The sequence below is a fragment of the Arabidopsis thaliana genome, chromosome 5 (assembly GCF_000001735.4).
Source record: "Arabidopsis thaliana chromosome 5, partial sequence".
In the NCBI taxonomy this organism is placed as follows: domain Eukaryota; kingdom Viridiplantae; phylum Streptophyta; class Magnoliopsida; order Brassicales; family Brassicaceae; genus Arabidopsis; species Arabidopsis thaliana.
In genome coordinates, this window is record NC_003076.8 from 21,969,457 (window position 1) to 21,987,933 (window position 18,477).

At 32.4% G+C, this 18,477-nt stretch overlaps 6 protein-coding genes, 1 long non-coding RNA gene and 1 other non-coding gene across 8 annotated transcripts; 5 read left to right on the forward strand and 3 right to left on the reverse strand.

Annotated features, from left to right (window-relative positions):
• The first annotated feature begins 2,987 nt into the window (after nt 1-2,987).
• AT5G54145 (uncharacterized protein) lies at nt 2,988-3,985 on the forward strand. The gene has a single exon (NM_148129.2). The coding sequence runs from the start codon at nt 3,102-3,104 to the stop codon at nt 3,291-3,293; it is 192 nt and encodes a 63-aa protein (NP_680434.1). The 5' UTR covers nt 2,988-3,101; the 3' UTR covers nt 3,294-3,985.
• A 393-nt stretch (nt 3,986-4,378) lies between these two features.
• Nucleotides 4,379-4,673, forward strand: AT5G08125. The gene is made up of 2 exons (NR_143059.1): nt 4,379-4,462; nt 4,573-4,673. It is a non-coding gene; the product is annotated as an other RNA (non-coding RNA).
• Nucleotides 4,674-6,328: 1,655 nt separating this feature from the next.
• Nucleotides 6,329-7,648, reverse strand: AT5G54148 (sarcosine dehydrogenase-2C protein). Its single transcript, NM_001161306.1, has 3 exons — nt 7,408-7,648; nt 7,199-7,272; nt 6,329-7,116 (listed from the first exon to the last, which is right to left on the reverse strand). Exons 1-3 carry the CDS (start codon nt 7,574-7,576, stop codon nt 7,009-7,011), a joined length of 351 nt encoding a protein of 116 aa, NP_001154778.1. The 5' UTR covers nt 7,577-7,648; the 3' UTR covers nt 6,329-7,008.
• Nucleotides 7,649-8,004: 356 nt separating this feature from the next.
• On the reverse strand, nt 8,005-8,781 carry AT5G54150 (uncharacterized protein; the record flags this gene model as incomplete). Its single annotated transcript, NM_124795.4, has 3 exons — nt 8,005-8,136; nt 8,305-8,391; nt 8,518-8,781. 3 exons carry the CDS (start codon nt 8,779-8,781, stop codon nt 8,005-8,007), a joined length of 483 nt encoding a protein of 160 aa, NP_200226.4.
• A 3,664-nt stretch (nt 8,782-12,445) lies between these two features.
• Nucleotides 12,446-14,943, forward strand: OMT1 (O-methyltransferase 1). The gene is made up of 4 exons (NM_124796.4): nt 12,446-13,031; nt 13,838-14,148; nt 14,229-14,293; nt 14,409-14,943. Exons 1-4 carry the CDS (start codon nt 12,619-12,621, stop codon nt 14,709-14,711), a joined length of 1,092 nt encoding a protein of 363 aa, NP_200227.1. The 5' UTR covers nt 12,446-12,618; the 3' UTR covers nt 14,712-14,943.
• A 169-nt stretch (nt 14,944-15,112) lies between these two features.
• AT5G54165 (Avr9/Cf-9 rapidly elicited protein) lies at nt 15,113-15,508 on the forward strand. Its single transcript, NM_001125962.1, has one exon. The coding sequence runs from the start codon at nt 15,164-15,166 to the stop codon at nt 15,410-15,412; it is 249 nt and encodes an 82-aa protein (NP_001119434.1). The 5' UTR covers nt 15,113-15,163; the 3' UTR covers nt 15,413-15,508.
• On the reverse strand, nt 15,422-18,033 carry AT5G54170 (Polyketide cyclase/dehydrase and lipid transport superfamily protein). The gene is made up of 6 exons (NM_124797.5): nt 17,234-18,033; nt 16,980-17,142; nt 16,718-16,894; nt 16,531-16,614; nt 16,179-16,260; nt 15,422-16,093 (listed from the first exon to the last, which is right to left on the reverse strand). The coding sequence occupies exons 1-6, from the start codon at nt 17,581-17,583 to the stop codon at nt 15,600-15,602; spliced, it is 1,350 nt and encodes a 449-aa protein (NP_568805.1). The 5' UTR covers nt 17,584-18,033; the 3' UTR covers nt 15,422-15,599.
• On the forward strand, nt 16,239-16,553 carry AT5G08135. Its single transcript, NR_143060.1, has one exon. It is a non-coding gene; the product is annotated as an other RNA (long non-coding RNA).
• Nucleotides 18,034-18,477: the final 444 nt, after the last annotated feature.

The window sequence follows — 18,477 nt, forward strand, 5'->3', positions numbered from 1 at the left end:
GGATTTCAAATTTTTAACCACTTTATTTATTGTTTGATTTTTTCTATATATATATGTATATTTGGGTATAAATGATTTTATATTTTGTTAAACATAATATAATTTTATATTTGATTAAATATGATATGATTATTTTTGTTTTATATTTATAAATACTAAAAAAATTTTTTATAAAATACTCTAAAATTTTTTTAAATATTAAATTTATTAAATAAATTTTAACTAATTAACCCGTTGTCCAACCCGGTTGACCCGATGACCCAGTAACCTAAAATGTAGTCCAGTTCATCGTACGGGTCGGGTTTCAAAACATTGAAGAAGACCTTCAATTACTTCTGAAACAAGTTAATCAATCACGTCGTTCGATAAACTCTTGGATCACGTGACTCTCGTTGGATATGTCAATTTATTAACACTAAGAATTTCTCGAAACTAAAACTTTTAAATGGCCAAACAAGAAAGTCCACACATTCTTTAATTATGGAGGGAGGTTGAGAAAAATCTTCATCATATCTTTCTATAGAACATGCATGTATGCATGTAGTATGTAGACACGTACATAATACATATATAGACTCTCCATTATTGGTTACGGTGAGTTATATCGTAAATTAAACCCCCAACAAAATCAACATACGTAATATAAATAATACTATTTCCCGATATTATTCTTCTTGTAATTTAATATTTGGACCCAAAAAAGTTTATGTATCGTTGCAGTTTACACATACTGAAAGAGAAGCTACTAATTAAGGCGTTATTGAATGTTTTTTTTATCCAATCATGTCAATTTACATGTATTAAGAAGCTTAAAAAATTCTATAATGTATAATAAATAATAGATTTATTTTTAAAAGTATCGAGAGTAAATGTTAAGGGTGTCTGATCATACAACTTTTTTACAGTTTTTAATATATGTAACCTTCTTGGATTAGTCGTTTAATCGCTGTAACTCTCAAATAAGTCATTAAAGGACACAGACTTTGTTACTTTATTATAGAAGGCAAATTATGTTTTATTAGCCACTTTTCGATTTTTTTTACGTTGAATACATGGAATTGACTTAGAGATTTATTTCATTTATAATATTCGAGGTCACACAAAGCTCCGAAAAGAAAATATACTACATATAATATTTATTTTCCCCAAGGTGTGAACGTCTAGTTGTCAATAGACTGGATTGTGAGTATATATATATTAAAAAAAAAAAAAAAAAAGGAAATTGATAACTTGAAAATATTTCGTTTAAATTAATCACTACATCGACCAAGTAACATATTCAATCCCCTGTATCGGTATCTCAAGAGCTGCAATTCGATTTCCCCTATTCACAAAGGGTTAAAAAAAGAGAGCCAATGGGCCATATATGTAATAAAAGAAGAAAAAACGCATTACACAATTACTTTTCAAATGCTATTTTACCCAACATTTATCAAAAGCTTATGTTGATCATTTCCACTTAAAATTTTCTATGTACTGACCTATTGAGAATGTATCTACTGTCTTTATGGTTGATTCTATGATGCTCTTATCGATCGGTTCTTTTACGAATGTATAAACATATCGGATGTGCTAGATATAAGTTACAGTTTATGGTAATTATAGATTTGCGGACTGAATCCGGTCGTTGAGAAAACAAAATATAAATACGTAAAATTTCTAAGTGGAATGGGTATATAGTAAAAAAAAGGTATATAGAAAAATGCTACTAATTTAAGAGGCGGAAAGGGAATGGCAATCATAACCATATTACCATATAGTAGGAAGACATGGACCCCCTCGCTATCCAATTGATAATATCTCCCATCGTGTATGTGATTTCAAAGATATCTAGTATCAAATTTTGTAATTTGCAAGTCCGCTCTTTGATTTTCTGCAAAAGAAAAAACCAAAATAAATAAACATTTGATTAGGGACCTTATAATTGCGGTCAAGTTCTTCTTCTTACTTTGTTTTTAAAGTGTTCTAAGTTAACATCTCTAACCACCCACTATCTTTTCTATTACAAAAATCTAAATTATTAGACTCACAATTCAGAACTCATCTCAATTTTCGGCTGATTAAACACCTATTAATTAAATGTAATGAATCTGATGATGTAACATTATATCAGGGCAACATGTGAACGTGGCAAGTTATATACACACCATTAAATAAGCCATTAATTACTATTCAATATTATCCCCAACAAGAATCGACATATAATATTTGATGTTCATATACAATAATACAACTACAAAAAAAATCTGGTCCATCGTTAACTTTTAATCATATAACGATCGATCATTGAGCTCTTAAATCCTTTGGTTGGTAATCCAACAAAAATATATGGTCGATAAGTTTGGCATATAGATACAAAGGGATTCACTTTGGTTATTAGAAAAAGTTTTAATGACAAAAAGCTTATGTTTTACATATCCTAGAGAAGGTTTTGGTTTCGATAAAAAGTTATATTTTCCCAGTTATATATACATATTGATTATAAATAAGAAAACGCTGTTTTTTTTTTGTTGAAAAGACATTAAATTATTGATATGCATGTACTATGTACAGTCCTAAACAAATAATGGATACTAAAGCTATGTATATGAATGCAAAACAACAAACTCTGATGAATCCAGTTATATACTACGTATAATTTATAGCTTCCCCTGTATACATCTGTCTGGTTATATATATATATTTTTTTTTTAAACCAAAATATTTTCGGCTAAATTTGAAGATCAATGATGAAGTATCAACTACAGGACCGACCATTTATTTATTGCTAGAAATGTAGCTTTTGATGATGATTATTTGTGGAAATTAAGAAATCCAACCTGATCTTTTTTTAATACTTTTACATCTAATGTACACTGTGCGTGAGAAGCGGGTAATTTTTAAAAAAGGAGAGATAAAAAAACAAAAGATATATAATAATGTAAAGAAAAAATATACATATTATAGTATTGATTATTGAAGTGTTAAATGGTCGTCTATATATTGACAAAGAAGTCTCTCACATTCTCACACTACTCAAATCTTCATCGCTTAGATCTTTCTTTAAAAACAAATCAGAAATTTTCTTAAGAGTCAAGAAAATTTCAAGAACCAATTCTATAATGATCTCAGTGGTGATTCTTACTGAGCTACTAGTAGAGTACACGGCAGCTCTAGCTAAACTCACCGCCGGGATTCTTCCACGGCGTACCGGAGATAGAAACGCCGTAAGGATCGGTGGTTTTCTCCTTCCTTCACCTTCTTCAACGACGTCGATGATTCCTGATTTCTCTTCTCATCTAGTTGATTTCTGATTTGCCAACTTTTTTATTTTGGCTGATTTATTCAGTTTTTGACTTCAGATCCTAGCTCCCTTCTATGATCTAGTCGATGAGAAGCGACTGAGATTTTTACTGAGTGTCTCGTCGTCTTGAATCACGTTTTCTTGAATCGTATAGAGCTTTGTAGAATCTGTATCTAATTTTTATATATAGAGATGGTTGATAGTTTTGAAGAACTAATAAGTTTACTAGATCTTTTTTTGTTTCCATGTGATTTGTGTTTTTATAGTACTTTAACATTTGTTAAAGGCTATGATCTTGATCTGTAATTTCATAACTAGACCTCTATTTTGCTTTATGGTCAATGAAAACTTGCGAGCATTTGTTCACAAATCACAGATGAGGGTTATCGGAGTCTCGAATTCGATTTCGAAAATGAGTTATTGAATTTGTTAACATTAGTATTTCGATTAACTTCTTGACATTTGAAGTCCTTGATCACGTCCGAAAAAAAAGAAGAAGAAGGCAACTTGATCAGTAAAAATTGCTTTAAGTTTATTAATTTTCTACTTATTAAAATATGACTGAAGTAGCCACAAGTTGATATATAACGGAGTAATTGGTAATTAAGACTTTGAAGTTTGAACCTTCAAAGAAGTTAAATAATGGAGATTTGTAACGTACGCCATCTTTATTAATTTTATGAGCCAAATGTTACTATCTACACTAATTCCAAATTAAGCTACAGAAATTAATAAATTTGTGATGGGATATGTTTACTGAATCAAATGAAACTAAACTAGCTGAATGAATATTCTCTTGATGACGTTGCAAAATTGTGAACGAATGTCAAAATTGCGATCTTTTTGTATTTTCATCTCTTATTATATTTTCACAATTACATCACTTATATAATAGATATTTAAAAAGAGAAAATATAATAATATATTTCGATTACATATATGCAAGTTTATAGTTCAAATAACGTAACAGTGATAAATAAATCAGTATAGTCGGAGAAAAACCTCATTATGATTATCTGCATTTTAGTCTGTACAAATATATACACTATAGTTATATATGGTCTTAAGACTATGCACAAGTGCACCGACTCGTTTACTGAGCGGCGATGTATAAGGTTGTTGGTGTCTGTTGTTTTGTGGGATTTAAAGTATATTGTTGTCTACATGATGCTAGACAAGTAATGCCTTTCTGTCTTGCAAATTGCAATATAGAAACTTTTAAAAATCAAGATTCGAAAAAATTCCAAATATTGGTATATATAAATACATGGAGGAGTATACTGTAGGAGATAGCTAAAGACAAAGTTGGTTGGATATATAATGGATGAAAAAAGGAGCCAAATGTCGCAAACGATTTTTTGTTGATAAAAGTGTTGGATCGATTGGTGCCTTTTAACTTCTCATAATGCTATAAAATTCTACGTAAAAACGATCTTTTTTCTGTCAACAACATCAAATGCTAATTATTCATGAATATTTTTTTATTTTTTTTTGATAAACTGTTTCATTCATGAATATTTTGTTTTTAATAACATGCAGAATGCGAATTTGAGTTTAGTAATGTATCAAAAACATAACACAGACTACTTGTATGTCTTATTCACTACAATAGAAACAAAATACAAAGAATTTTTAAGTGTTAAGATTTTCAATTCATGTCCTAATTAATAGTTGACATTTTTATATATGAAAGTCTTCCACACTTGGTTTAAAATATACTGTAAAATTTCGTAGACTTTATTTATTTATTTATTAAACTACAGAATATTAGATGATATAGTCCATATCTTTTATTTGAAAGAAGGTTACTTTCAAAGTCATTTTCCAGTTCTTTTTAAAATAATACAGTGGAAAGTAGAAGATAAAAATTAATAATAACGCAGCAAGGCTAGGTAGGAACAGTGTGAAAGCAATGGTTTAGTCGAGATTTCTGCGTTCGCTAACGCGTCATGGCATCTGCCGGCTCGTGGGTCCTAACTCCTAACTATTGTCACCTAAACTCTCATTTTTATTAAAATTAACTATTAAGGAAAAATATTGTTATTTTTATTTTATTTTGGTAAAAAAGATAAAATATTTAACTATGTATAAACAACTTTATAAAAAAATAAAAAAAAATAAGTAGGTTTAAAACAAAGACCTTCACAAATTATAACAATTAAAAAAGCTCTTTTTTTACAGCTCATCTTGAAGAAGAAAAAACAACTTGTGAGACTTGTGAAGACGACTTGACCTAATATATATATTTTAAAAACTATTTAACTAAATATCTTAAGGTTATTATTTTTTAAGACCATCTTTAGTACTTAGCAAAAAAAAAGACTTGTATCATCAATTTTGATTGCATCATTTCTCATCTCTTAGTTGGTGGTAGTTATTACCAATTTGCAACCAGTTACAATCAAATTATTAATATCATTACTGCTATGAATCATTGTTGATATGAACGAAATTTATTGAAGGTCTATCTACTCTCATTATGAATATGACCCATGATAGACTGTAATTGAGGTATACATCCGTTGACAGTTGTTTGTTGAAGACAAGTTTTCCACTAAATAGATAGAACGTTTTGACCAAAAAAATAAAAAGATATATAGATAGAACGAAAACATAAGGTTCTTCAAAGGAGTGTAAGGTATCAATTTAGAGCATTTTGTGGCAATAGTTTTATATTAACAATATAATTCACTCAATATGAATAACTTGAAGTTTCACAATTCGTTCACAACACAAGTAAACCATAGCTGTAGTTGTTTCTAAATACATGTGTTTGAAGATAATCTGAATCGTGGCAGCCAAGCCTTTTAATTGTAGATTGTGTACATGACACTATTCAAGATCGAATTTTCAAAGTTGGTTTTAATGTTTGGAATGTAGCGGTTTCACTTTGAAGCTGACTAGTGGGAGATAGTATTTATGAGACTAGATTACTAGATCCCACACACGATTGAATTCCTCAACCATGTGTACTACTAGCTTATAATGGGGAACATCTTCGATGGGTCAAATATATACCGAGATTTTTCAAATACAGAAGATTTAAGCCAAATGACCGGTATAGCTATTGGAATTGTGAACATCATCAGCATTATTGATAGGAAGTAGAAAGTATCTATAAAGTCAATAGTCAACGTTCTACAAAAACAAGTCCCAACCAAAATTACAGGCCCATATTAGAACATTTTCCAAGTCTCTCTGTTTTCAATCGCTTAGGGATTTAAACATTTGAAGTTATGGAAGCTATATCATATTTAGGTACTAAAAGTTGTTTGTTCTTCAAGAGCCTCTTTAATTGCAAATTTTCTCATGATCTTAAAATCACCATCAAGCCTTTTATGCATTGAACCCCTTAGACATTCTTTGAGCTATGGTTGAATCTAAATGCTCAAACTGGATCAAAAAATGTCAAAAAAGATTAATAGGAAAGAACAATTCAGATGACCCAAAAACCGTGCTCTTACTTCCTCCGTGAACTATCGATAGCGAAAAACCTAAGAGTTTAAAAGTAGTAACCTAGAAGCAACATTCTCCATTACTTTTCAAGAAATTTGCAAATGAAACTTCAATGCATAATAAACAAGTTCATACTAAGGAAATGTCATTACGTCACATTACTTCTCTAAAACCTAAATCAATCTATTAGTCTAGCCAGAGATGAAGAAACTACTTAACTGATGAAGTCATAAGAAAGATCTCTAATCCGTAGAAGTAGCCAGATTTCACTATGTCCTACACAAATTCCACAAAGCAGAGTCATACGCATTGCAATGTGAAGTCGATATAGTCCACTCTGCACAAGGAGCAGGCTTATCACACACGTAACAGTAACACTGCATTGCAAGACAAACACAAAGTTAATCCATTTAATTCTTCAAATCCACAAAGAAGAAGAATAAGAAGTGTTTAAATTACCAAATCACAGTGGCTTGAATTAGGAGTTGATCCAAATGGAAAATTCAAACAGAAATGTCTTGGATGTGGATAATCTCTACAAGCCACCCATTGAATCATATCAAATTCCATTAAAACATAAATTTTTGAAATAAACCCTAATTTCAAAACCTTGAATTTCAAATCTCAAACCTGGCCTGTTTCATGGATGATGGATAAATCTTTGTCACCTTCACGAACATCATCGGTAAAGGTGAGTTTTTTAACGTCGAACGAATCAAAAGGATCGAAATCGAGGATAAAGCAATCCTCTGTTTCTTCGAACCTTTTCATGTCTTGTCTTGTTTTCAGACAGAATATCCCTACGAGTGGCGTGTCATCTTCTTCCTTTTTCTCCATTTTTTTCGCTACAAAAGTCTCAGAGATCGAAACGGAAGAGACGAGTGAGAGAGACACCGAACCGTTGCTCTTCCTTCAGACGTAGCGTTTAAAAAGGCTTTTTATATATAGCAATATGGGCCTAACTATTAGCCCAATTAGACTTCATTATGTGATTGGCTTATTATTGAGTGCTTTAGCATATATGAATCAATAAGCCTGCTTGTCAAAGAAGTTGTTGGTTCAAAGTTAGGTCTTTTCTATAAAACCGCATCGTGTTATTCGGTCTGAACGTAGACAAATGTTCACGGCAAATATAACCCGTCTATCCGCAAGGTCTATACTGGAATAATTCAGCCAGCAACAATTCGGCTAGCAAATTGGTTTCAAACATTACCAATCTCATAATTAGTTAGGCATTGTCATTACATAATCCTCCAAAGCTAATCTTAATCGGAGTAATAATAGCTCTCACTCTCATTGGTTGGTGACTTCGGATCCACAGAGTCCGCTGAAGCATTGCAATGAGAAGACATCCACAGTGCACAAGGAGCAGGCTTATCACACACGTGACAGTAACACTGCATAATATTGTTGATCTCTACTGTTAAAACAATGTACATATCTAAGCGAGAAAAAAGACAGTTTCATAGAATAATTTTAGGAAAACATTAAACTACAAAATTAGTCCATTTCATACTTCACTTAATTTTTTACTTAAACCCTTCAATGAAAAGATTAACAATTACCAGATCACAGTGGGTTGCATTAGAAGTTGATCCAAAGGGAAAGTTCAAGCAAAGATGTCTCGGATGTGGGTAATCTCTACAAGCCACCTGCTCAATATATTTCATCACATTTTGTCATGATTATAAATATGTGTAAACCCATTTGACCCCCAAAAAAGAGAAGGAAAATCATATATAAAACCCTAATTATAGCCTTAATTTTAAAACTCAAACCTGGCCTGACTCATGGATGATTTCCAAATCTTTATCAAGGGAAAATGAGAGCCTTTTAACGTCAAACGAATCAAAAGGATTGAAATCGAGGATGAAGCAATCCTCTGTTTTTTCAAATCTCTTCATGTCTCGTCTGGTTTTCACACATAAAATGCCTCTGAGTGGACTCCCTTCTTCTTCCAATGATGGTTTCGTTGTTCTCGCCTTCGTCCCCATTTTTCCCAACTCGTAGAGGTCGGAAGGAAAGAGTGGAAGACCAAACATTGCAGCTAGTGAAGGGTCTTAATGTTTTAGTTTTTTTTTGTAGTCATAAAGAGTAGTTTCTAACTTCTAGACTTGTAAAAATCGAGTGAGAGAAGGGACAGTTGCAATTAGAGTAAGGCCTTAATGCTTTAGTAATATGGGCCAACTTATAATGGCCGAAAACTACAAAGTGCAAACTTGAATAAAATCAGACTTTTGTATGTTCGGCCTAAAGAAACTTGGTAGAATATTGAGAATTTGGTTGGTTACGATAACAAGGAAATTTGCAAAACTATCCTCAAACAAAACAATGATTTGAAAACACCTCTCAAAAAACACCAAAGGCATAAGCTAGTTCCGAAAATGCTAGTTCTAATGTTTGCGTCTGATGATATATATTTATCGAGGACGTGATATTCAGGTGTGAAGTCTGATACTTACGCTTGTGCGTAAAACTTCAAATCACCACCCTTTAGTCTAAAATAAAAATAAAAAATCATATATTTATGTTTGTTCATATATTATCATATGCATGAAAACTAAGTGTACTGGAACACCGAACATTTAGTTGTGAATTTCATGTCGAGCAACCACCAAAAGGATACAATCCATTTCCAATCCTTTCTATTTATTTTACGATTTAATTCATTTAGGTGTCAAGGTTAACATGTAACATCCATAAATACTATTTTACTTATTCTTTTATGGATAATATAAGGCACGTTCTGTGATCATGACGTATAACACGGTAGTAGGTAGGATTTTTTTTTTTTTTTTCCCTCAATAAGACTTTGAAAATTGAGGTTTCTCGTCCCATTTTTATTTTTTATTTTCTATTTTCTAATTGCTATTATAGAATTTTTCAGATTAAAGCTATACTTTTGAAAATAGAGGCCATACTCCAAAACCTTAATTATATTATTTTTACTATGATTAAGAAAATTAATCATCGAAGTCAACTAACTTGGATGATCTAAGTACATTGGATGATAACTTGACTACATAATTTAAATTTAACTCTAAATGAGCTTGTCGGGTAACTTTGTCAAAAATAGTATTTTGTTTTTCCACTATAATTTTTATATATTACTTTTGATCTTCATAAACCTTGGATGTGTTATTTTGGTTGATTTTAAAATTTCCAATGCAAAAGTCATTTCCAATCATAAACTGGAAACTGGTGTATATGACACATGACTCTTAATTAAGCTATCTCGTATACAACATTCGAGGATTGTCATAGCACGATCCTCTTTATTGAATCAAATGTTGGACTTTACATCTTTACTTCTGTAGTTCAACGTACCAATTTCGACGGACAGTAAAACAGTATATGTAAATTATAAATATTATATAAATGTTGTACTTTATATGTAAAATTTGTATATAAAACACCAATTTCTTCAGTGAATAAACTTATCAATTTCAACGGACATAAATAAGCAAATGTACTTCTTCTTTTTTGTGTGCAAAAAAATCCGTATGTACTTGTTAGTCGAAACTAATAAATAGTTGTACCTGACTTGTGGTCCTATAACAGTTTGTGTTTGTTATCTGAAGGCAATGCGAAGTGTTGGAGATATGTTCACAATGAACATCTTTCAGAGTAGTAGGTGAGAGATGAGAGATGCTTCTCTTTTTGTAATACGAAATTCTACCAAATCACAAGTTCACACGTGTCTCGTTTGAAAAGAATCAATTTTTGTATCAATAGTTATAAGAAAATAAATTATTTGTCTTGTGGTTGTGGTTGTGGTTGTGGTAGGTGAGAAATATCAAATATTTTTCTTTGTTAAACAATTCAAACAAAGATAACCAACTCTGATGACTTACAATGGTAGTATTTTCTTCTTTTTTTTTGGACAAAAAATGGTAGTATTTTCTAATCATGGATTCTTATCATAGATTACTACGAATTTATTTGGATTGGATTTAGTTTACAAACAAAATTTCACCTTACTTAATTCAACTGCAAAGTTATTTGAAGAGTATATACATATTTTGATGAGGATATACATGTGTTCTTTATATTGAAGGGTCTTTACCTACTAATTTTTGTGTATGCATGTATTCTTAACTTAATCTTGTTGTTAAAGCATTTAAGAAAATTAAAAGTGATCTAGAAAGTGAAGTACATCGAATCTGGTTTAGTGAATTATCTTTCACAATTCAACACAAGTTGTATAGAAAATTAAGATGGTGTAAAAGTATTCGTCATGCTATGACGACGATAAATGATTTTAAAATTTTCACTTAAGTATTAGTGTATTACGTATATGTATCTTAATAAAGAAAACAAGAATAATCTTGTGCCGAACTCAATTTCATAGTTAAAAACTTTTTTTTTTGGACAACCAAATGAATTTAATTAAAGCATTTCTAGGTAAAACTTTTCAATCCTTTCTTATTTTCTATTGAAGTAGCTGACATTCTATGAAAGCAAATGTCAAGGAAATGATTTAGCGTTGAAAAAAATGAATGATAACGATTTTAAGCAGAAACTGACAATCAATTAGGAACAAGTGTGTCGTCTGGGTCCTACTCACCATACTATCTGTCCGACTTTGATTACACAGTCCTCTCAAGTCTAATCTTTTTCCTTTTATTAATCTATTTGTTTATCGATTAAGAGTTTGATCACTCTATAGTTTGTATAAAAACGTTTGGTTTCATGAGAATTAAAGTTAAAATGACGACCCAAAAAAATGTTTAAGATTGTCAAGTGTAATGACCATCCATACATTCTTAGTTAACCTACTTTCATTTACATATCTGCTAATTCCAAATTTTAGTACCGTACTTTTTCATCTTAGAGATACTTTTCTTTTTCCAACTTTTTCTAGAATTATTCTCTCTATTTAACAAAACGTGTCATTCTACCACTGTTTACATAAGTTAAGAAAAAATGTGAAAAAAATATTTTATGTCCTTTGATAATAATCTATAACAGTTTATCTCTCTAGTCAATAGACTGAAATAATAGGGATTAAAAAAAAACTGCAAAACGACATTCTTTGTTACACAAAATTATTATATTAAAACAACATTCTTTGTGAAAAGGGAGTATTATTAATTAGAGTAAACGGTTAAAACATTATCCTAACACTAATAATCAGTTTTGAAATTATTGTTGGGCTTTGTATGATTTTTTTGATTGTTTTGTTAAAGAAATATGATGATAAATTTAGATATCACGTAATTAAAGAAAATCTGTTATACTAGAAAATCTTAATAGTACAACTTTTAGCGTAGTTTCTGTTCTTTCAAAAATATGACAAACTTGCTTACTGTTACCGAATTTAATAGCTTTTTATTTTTGGTGTGTGCGAAACCGAATTTAATACCTTTATACATAGCAAGTTTAACATAAAATTTAGTAGTACATAACATTGTGATACTAGCTAGGTTTCCTAAAAAAAGGCATACTTGTTGTTACTGTTAGCGAATGTAATAGCTTTATAGCAAGTTTAACATATGTAATAAATTATAAAAGCTACTTTAGTTATAAATTTGTATTTTTTTAGAACGGATCGTAATATATTTGGATGTATTATCTCCGAAATATTTATTTTTTCATGGCCTATTATTTATTTTTATTAAATTTTCTGACATTATGGCCTATTATTAATTGATAAAATACAAAAGAATGGATGTGTCTCGATTTTCAATTGGACCAAATCATTAAGCCAGATCAGAAAATTGCGTTAAAATATGCCAATCGTCTCTACCTTCTTTAATATATTTTCATATAAATAAACCTCTCAACCTCCACACTTTCTCACCCATCACACAATCCTCAAAACAGAGTAACCCAAAAAACAGAGCAATCTCTAAAAAATCTCAAGAAACCTCACTAAAATGGGTTCAACGGCAGAGACACAATTAACTCCGGTGCAAGTCACCGACGACGAAGCTGCCCTCTTCGCCATGCAACTAGCCAGTGCTTCCGTTCTTCCGATGGCTTTAAAATCCGCCTTAGAGCTTGACCTTCTTGAGATTATGGCCAAGAATGGTTCTCCCATGTCTCCTACCGAGATCGCTTCTAAACTTCCGACCAAAAATCCTGAAGCTCCGGTCATGCTCGACCGTATCCTCCGTCTTCTTACGTCTTACTCCGTCTTAACCTGCTCCAACCGTAAACTTTCCGGTGATGGCGTTGAACGGATTTACGGGCTTGGTCCGGTTTGCAAGTATTTGACCAAGAACGAAGATGGTGTTTCCATTGCTGCTCTTTGTCTTATGAACCAAGACAAGGTTCTCATGGAAAGCTGGTGAGTTTTCTTCATATTACTCGTATGAGTTCTGACTTTTAATAGATCGTTATGGTAAATCAAGCTAGACAAGACAAATTCTTTTTTGATAATGTTGTTTCATAAGTTATGGATCTTGGTTAATGGATTAAAAATGAAATTGTGCAAAGGTAAAGGTGAGAGAGAGGCACAAAGTGTCAAAGACAATCAGACAAATACAGACAATACGACACGTATAGTCTAAACCTGCTCTCTCCACTAGAAAACTATATTATATGCAATTCTTTTAGTTAGTGGTTATAACGAGCTACTTAAATGAATTTTGTTGCTGTGCCAAGATTATACAAATAATAAGGAGAAACTTCAGAAACATTTATGTTAGTTGGTCCAATCAAAAGAAACACTCTTTTTTTTTTTGCAGAAAAAACACTCTTTGTTTCTATGTTTTAGTTCATGGCTTTAAATAGAGAAGCTGTAATCGTTCTTCCTATTATTGAGTAACAAAATAAGGAGATAGAATAGCAACATGATTAGGAAGAGAATTGTTCTTTTCATGATCTAGAAAACTTCAAATCTGGTTTTGGTTTTCTTCAATCGAACCGGCTGGTTCTCTATGCAAACCGGCTGCTCTTTATCAAACTGTACAATCAACTTGCCGTGGATCTAGTTCAATCTTGTGGTCGAATTCAAAAACTTTATTATAGTTAGTGGTAATCAAAAGTTGATGGTATCGAATTTGAAAAAACAAAAGAAAGTTGAGGGTTTAAGTTAAGCTAAAAGAGTGTATATGTGTTTTCTTAAACTAATGCCAAAGAGTCATGTTTTAGGTACCATTTGAAGGATGCAATTCTTGATGGTGGGATTCCATTCAACAAGGCTTATGGAATGAGCGCGTTCGAGTACCACGGGACTGACCCTAGATTCAACAAGGTCTTTAACAATGGAATGTCTAACCATTCCACAATCACCATGAAGAAGATTCTTGAGACCTATAAGGGTTTTGAAGGATTGACTTCTTTGGTTGATGTTGGTGGTGGCATTGGTGCTACACTCAAAATGATTGTCTCCAAGTACCCTAATCTTAAAGGCATCAACTTTGATCTCCCACATGTCATCGAAGATGCTCCTTCTCATCCTGGTATATTAACATTTTCCTAACATTTCGCAAAATGAGATTTCCTTGGAAGATTATGTCATCTTATGACTAAATTAATGTAGGTATTGAGCATGTTGGAGGAGATATGTTTGTAAGTGTCCCTAAAGGTGATGCCATATTCATGAAGGTTAGTAATTAATCAAGTATTTTACACCAAATTCAAGACTAATTAAGAAAATTCTTGACATTATACGTAATTCATCAAGGAATGTATCTCAAACATTTTCTCATTGTTGTAACAGTGGATATGTCATGACTGGAGTGACGAACATTGCGTGAAATTCTTGAAGAACTGCTACGAGTCACTTCCAGAGGATGGAAAAGTGATATTAGCAGAGTGTATACTTCCAGAGACACCAGACTCAAGCCTCTCAACCAAACAAGTAGTCCATGTCGATTGCATTATGTTGGCTCACAATCCCGGAGGCAAAGAACGAACCGAGAAAGAGTTTGAGGCATTAGCCAAAGCATCAGGCTTCAAGGGCATCAAAGTTGTCTGCGACGCTTTTGGTGTTAACCTTATTGAGTTACTCAAGAAGCTCTAAAAACAAACAATGTTCCTATGAAGATGATTTATATGTAAACATTATCTCATATCTCCTTCCACGGTTCCAAAACTATGCTGTTTAATAATGGTTTTTACAAGAATTTGATTATGAGTTTGTATTTTTGTTTGTTTGGAACAAAATTATGTGATTATAGGGAAAAATAAAATGAGCTATTATTGAAGAAATCACAGTGAAAAAAAAAAAGATTATCCGATTACAATCAATCACGTTCAGATAGTTTCCACGTGGACTCTGTTCGTTCACCGACCAAGCTAGTTTCAACGAATCTTGCTTGATTAACTCAAAACTTTTCAAACTTCTCTTACATTTTCTAGACTCTTCTAGCTTTACTTCTCTCGTTACCGATTATAAATATTTCACCAGCCCCTTCTTCTTCTTCTCGTCAAGAAACAAAAAAGTTACAAAATCTCAACAAAAAGAATTCGAGGATGATGTCTATTTTTAGCCCATTCGAAGCTCTTTACGCCGAATCCAACGGCTTCAAGATGATATTCTCAGGCACCAAGAAGCAAAGCTCCGGTGATAATCAGTCGCCGGCGACAGATCAGCAAAAGAACGCTGGAAAAACTCCGATTTCGTCAGACGATGAAAAGAGTAATAAGAAGAAGATCCAACCTATGAGGATAGCTCCAGAGCTCGATGGTCTTCATTGTTTTGAAACTATTCTTCCTTTTTAATGATCATGATTCATGATAAAGAGATTTTATTCATTACTTGTAAAAAAAATGTTCCTTCCTTTGTATAAAGATTAATAATCATACAGCTTATTCCAATTCTATAAACTAATTTTGGAATGGATTATTCTTAATCTACTTAAAACGAATCTAAATTTATATGTTGATCTATATTCTTGGTCTCAAGATTCTATGAAGAAGTAGTCTGACTCTCACTTCTTGTTGTTCCTTCGAGCTGACGTTTTCTTCCACCATTAACAAACCTTTTCCCAAAACCTAAAAGAAACGCAGGAGGAACAAAAGCACCTCCGCTTAAACTGCAGACAACCGCAACAGCTCCACCGATAATCAACAGTTTCTTCAGATTCGCAGCTCGGTTTCCTTGGTTTAATGTAACGGGAGTTTCAGTGACAGGCGATGCACCGTTGCTGAGGGAGATGAGATGGTCTTGTGTGATCTTGGTGTTGATTTGAGCCATGAAAGCAGACCGAGAAAGCTTGGTTCCTCCATCTGAGAGTCTATGCGTTTGGTAAGCACGTAAACCGGGTTCCATCTTCTTCACTGCTCCCCACATTCCTCGTTTCACTCCAAGCTTTGCGATTTCTCTAGGTATTCCCATGTCTTCGTGGTGGAATAGAAGTACTTCGCAGGCACTTGTTACCCCATCGTCTCTTCTTGATTCCACTGCATAAATTTACCATATTGAGGAAAATGTTTCACTTTGTTTAAAGTTATTCGGTTCTTGAAAGATCACAGAAGATATCTTTACCTGGTCGAATGCACCAGCTTGAGTAGAACAAATCCACGCGTTTTTGTTTGTTGTTAGGCGGTATAGAAGGAACCGATACTCCCTGAACCAAGAACGAGATACAATCTTAGGGTGTTGTTATTGTAACTGGTTCTTTGCAATGCAAAGTAAGAGCACAAAAAATGAATCTATTCTTCATCTCTTTTCTATATAACCTGTTCAAATCCCAAACCAACTGATTTAGAGGTAAGCTGGCAATTCAATTGCAATTCTATGCAGAAAAACTAGCCTGACATCGAAGCTAACTCGAGCTTCTTTTTACTCTTTATCACATCAATGTAAAAGAGTCCATTTTTGTTACTAGTACACATACCTTTGTAACACAGTAATAAGAGTTTCCACAATTCCATATCCTGCGACCGATTACATACTCTCTATCACTGCAGAAGAACGGGAACTGCAACACCGGAACATACATGAAAGGAAAGATCAATCTAAGAACCACTCATCAAAATGTTACAAAACAAGTAAAGTAACTAGAGAGGCAGAGAGTAACTAACCTTGCGTATCCATCTAACAATCATGGTTCCAGTACTGGGACACTCTTCAACAGTAGTGGAATTAGAAAGCATTGTATCCCAAGTTGGTCTAAACTCATCATCCCAGAAAAAGTCTCTTAACATCACAGGAGTTGCATCTTCAAACACAGTTCTACTTCTATACTCAGTAGGACCATTCTAAAACAAAACACAAAAGACCCATCAAGAACAAAAAGAAACAAATCTCTCTATCTCAAACACACAAGAGCAAGTAATATATTACCTTAGGTTCTCTCAACCAAGCTTGGTATCTCATACCAGGAGTAAAACGATCCATCATCTGAATCCAAGCTTGACCACCATCTTTCCTCTCAACCAATTGCACAAGATGTCTCAAATCTAACTCTGTTACAGTATTAGGCAATCTCTCCTTTGTTTTCTTCACTCTACAAAAAATCAAAACACACAAAAATTAACAAACCAAAACAAAACCCTTAGCTATAACTAAACCATCACAATCATCAAAATTAGCTTTACCTTGAAACCAAATCCAAATGTTGTTCAGAAGAATCATATGAAGAAGAAGAAGAATCAGGAGAAACTGTTTGTCTCTGTTGTCTTAAAGCCATAGTCCATGTATCACAAACAAGAGCCTTTAAGCAAGGAGCTGATCCAAAACCCTTCAAAGGAGAAGTAACAACAGAACTAGGAGAAGAAGATGGTAAAGACAAATCAAAAGATCTTGGAGCAGAACATTGTAATTTGACTTGTCGATTATTAGAAGAAGAAACCCATCTTGGTTTCCATGCCCATCCAATAACCAACCCAATAACAAAAGCTAACCATCCTGTGATTAGCCCTAATATTATACTCTCAAGCAAAGCCATAACTTTGCAGAGGATAAGTAAGAGAAAGGGTACGCCTTTAAATATGTTAAGAAGAAACTAAAAAAGAAACGATTTTTTTATTTGGATAAAGATGAAAACTTTGAAGGCGGTGAGAGGAAGAAGACAAAGAAAGGGACATGAGTGGTGAGAAGAAGAGAGATAAATCTATGGACTTATGGTAAAGGGGTTATTATTCGTAGACGCTAAGTAGTAGTAGCCATTGATGGAGCTTGAAAGACCATTGCTTTTTAGAGGAGGAGAAACAAAAAAAAAAAATGGTGGACGGAGAGTGTGAAACGACGACCACCGTCCATTAAGGACCATTTCTAAATTACGGTTGATTAGGAGGAACACTTCAAATCTTGCAGGGTTTATTTTTCTTTCCCCAAATTAAATTCTGAGTTTTATTAGTCCTTTGATTTTTAATATCGTAACGTTATTTTATAGCCGCGTTTTTGATGTCACATTTTATAAATGTGTTAAATGTAAATATTGGTTACAAACTTTTATAACATGATTGTTTTGACTTTTTTTTGGAAGACTTGACTATGGAATTTTGCTCACTAGCATTAACTCATCTGTTTGATGTATTCAAAGTTTGAACATCTATTTACTAGGTCTTTCATCTTCTTAAAACTAAAAATTTCTCACATTTCTTATTACTTCTATCATAATATTTACGTATCCAAAAAAACGATCAGTCATGTCAAAATTGTTTGAGTTAAGAATTAAAAGATCATTTTCCAAGTTTGAGTTAGTTTATGAAAATCAGAAAAATATTTTGTGTTTTAATCAGTACAAAATTGTATATTTGTGCTGCTAAATATGTTAGAGTAATGCAACTATGTTTGTTTTGGACATTAAACAAAAAAAGAACAATATTGCAAAGACGAA

Excerpts from the sequence above, each read along its gene's own strand:
- AT5G54145 (NM_148129.2), top strand. The coding sequence starts at position 3,102 with ATGATCTCAGTGGTGATTCTTACTGAGCTACTAGTAGAGTACACGGCA.
- AT5G54148 (NM_001161306.1), bottom strand. The coding sequence starts at position 7,576 with ATGGAGAAAAAGGAAGAAGATGACACGCCACTCGTAGGGATATTCTGT. Across the intron at positions 7,273-7,407 it reads TACCGATGATGTTCGTGAAG|ATTATCCACATCCAAGACAT; the intron begins GTGACAAAGATT and ends TGGCTTGTAGAG. Across the intron at positions 7,117-7,198 it reads ATTCAAGCCACTGTGATTTG|TGTTACTGTTACGTGTGTGA; the intron begins GTAATTTAAACA and ends CTTGCAATGCAG.
- OMT1 (NM_124796.4), top strand. The coding sequence starts at position 12,619 with ATGGGTTCAACGGCAGAGACACAATTAACTCCGGTGCAAGTCACCGAC. Across the intron at positions 13,032-13,837 it reads AAGGTTCTCATGGAAAGCTG|GTACCATTTGAAGGATGCAA; the intron begins GTGAGTTTTCTT and ends GTCATGTTTTAG. Across the intron at positions 14,149-14,228 it reads AGATGCTCCTTCTCATCCTG|GTATTGAGCATGTTGGAGGA; the intron begins GTATATTAACAT and ends AAATTAATGTAG.
- AT5G54165 (NM_001125962.1), top strand. The coding sequence starts at position 15,164 with ATGATGTCTATTTTTAGCCCATTCGAAGCTCTTTACGCCGAATCCAAC.
- AT5G54170 (NM_124797.5), bottom strand. The coding sequence starts at position 17,583 with ATGGCTTTGCTTGAGAGTATAATATTAGGGCTAATCACAGGATGGTTA. Across the intron at positions 16,895-16,979 it reads CTTGGTTGAGAGAACCTAAG|AATGGTCCTACTGAGTATAG; the intron begins GTAATATATTAC and ends GTTTTGTTTTAG. Across the intron at positions 16,094-16,178 it reads AAGCTGGTGCATTCGACCAG|TGGAATCAAGAAGAGACGAT; the intron begins GTAAAGATATCT and ends AAATTTATGCAG.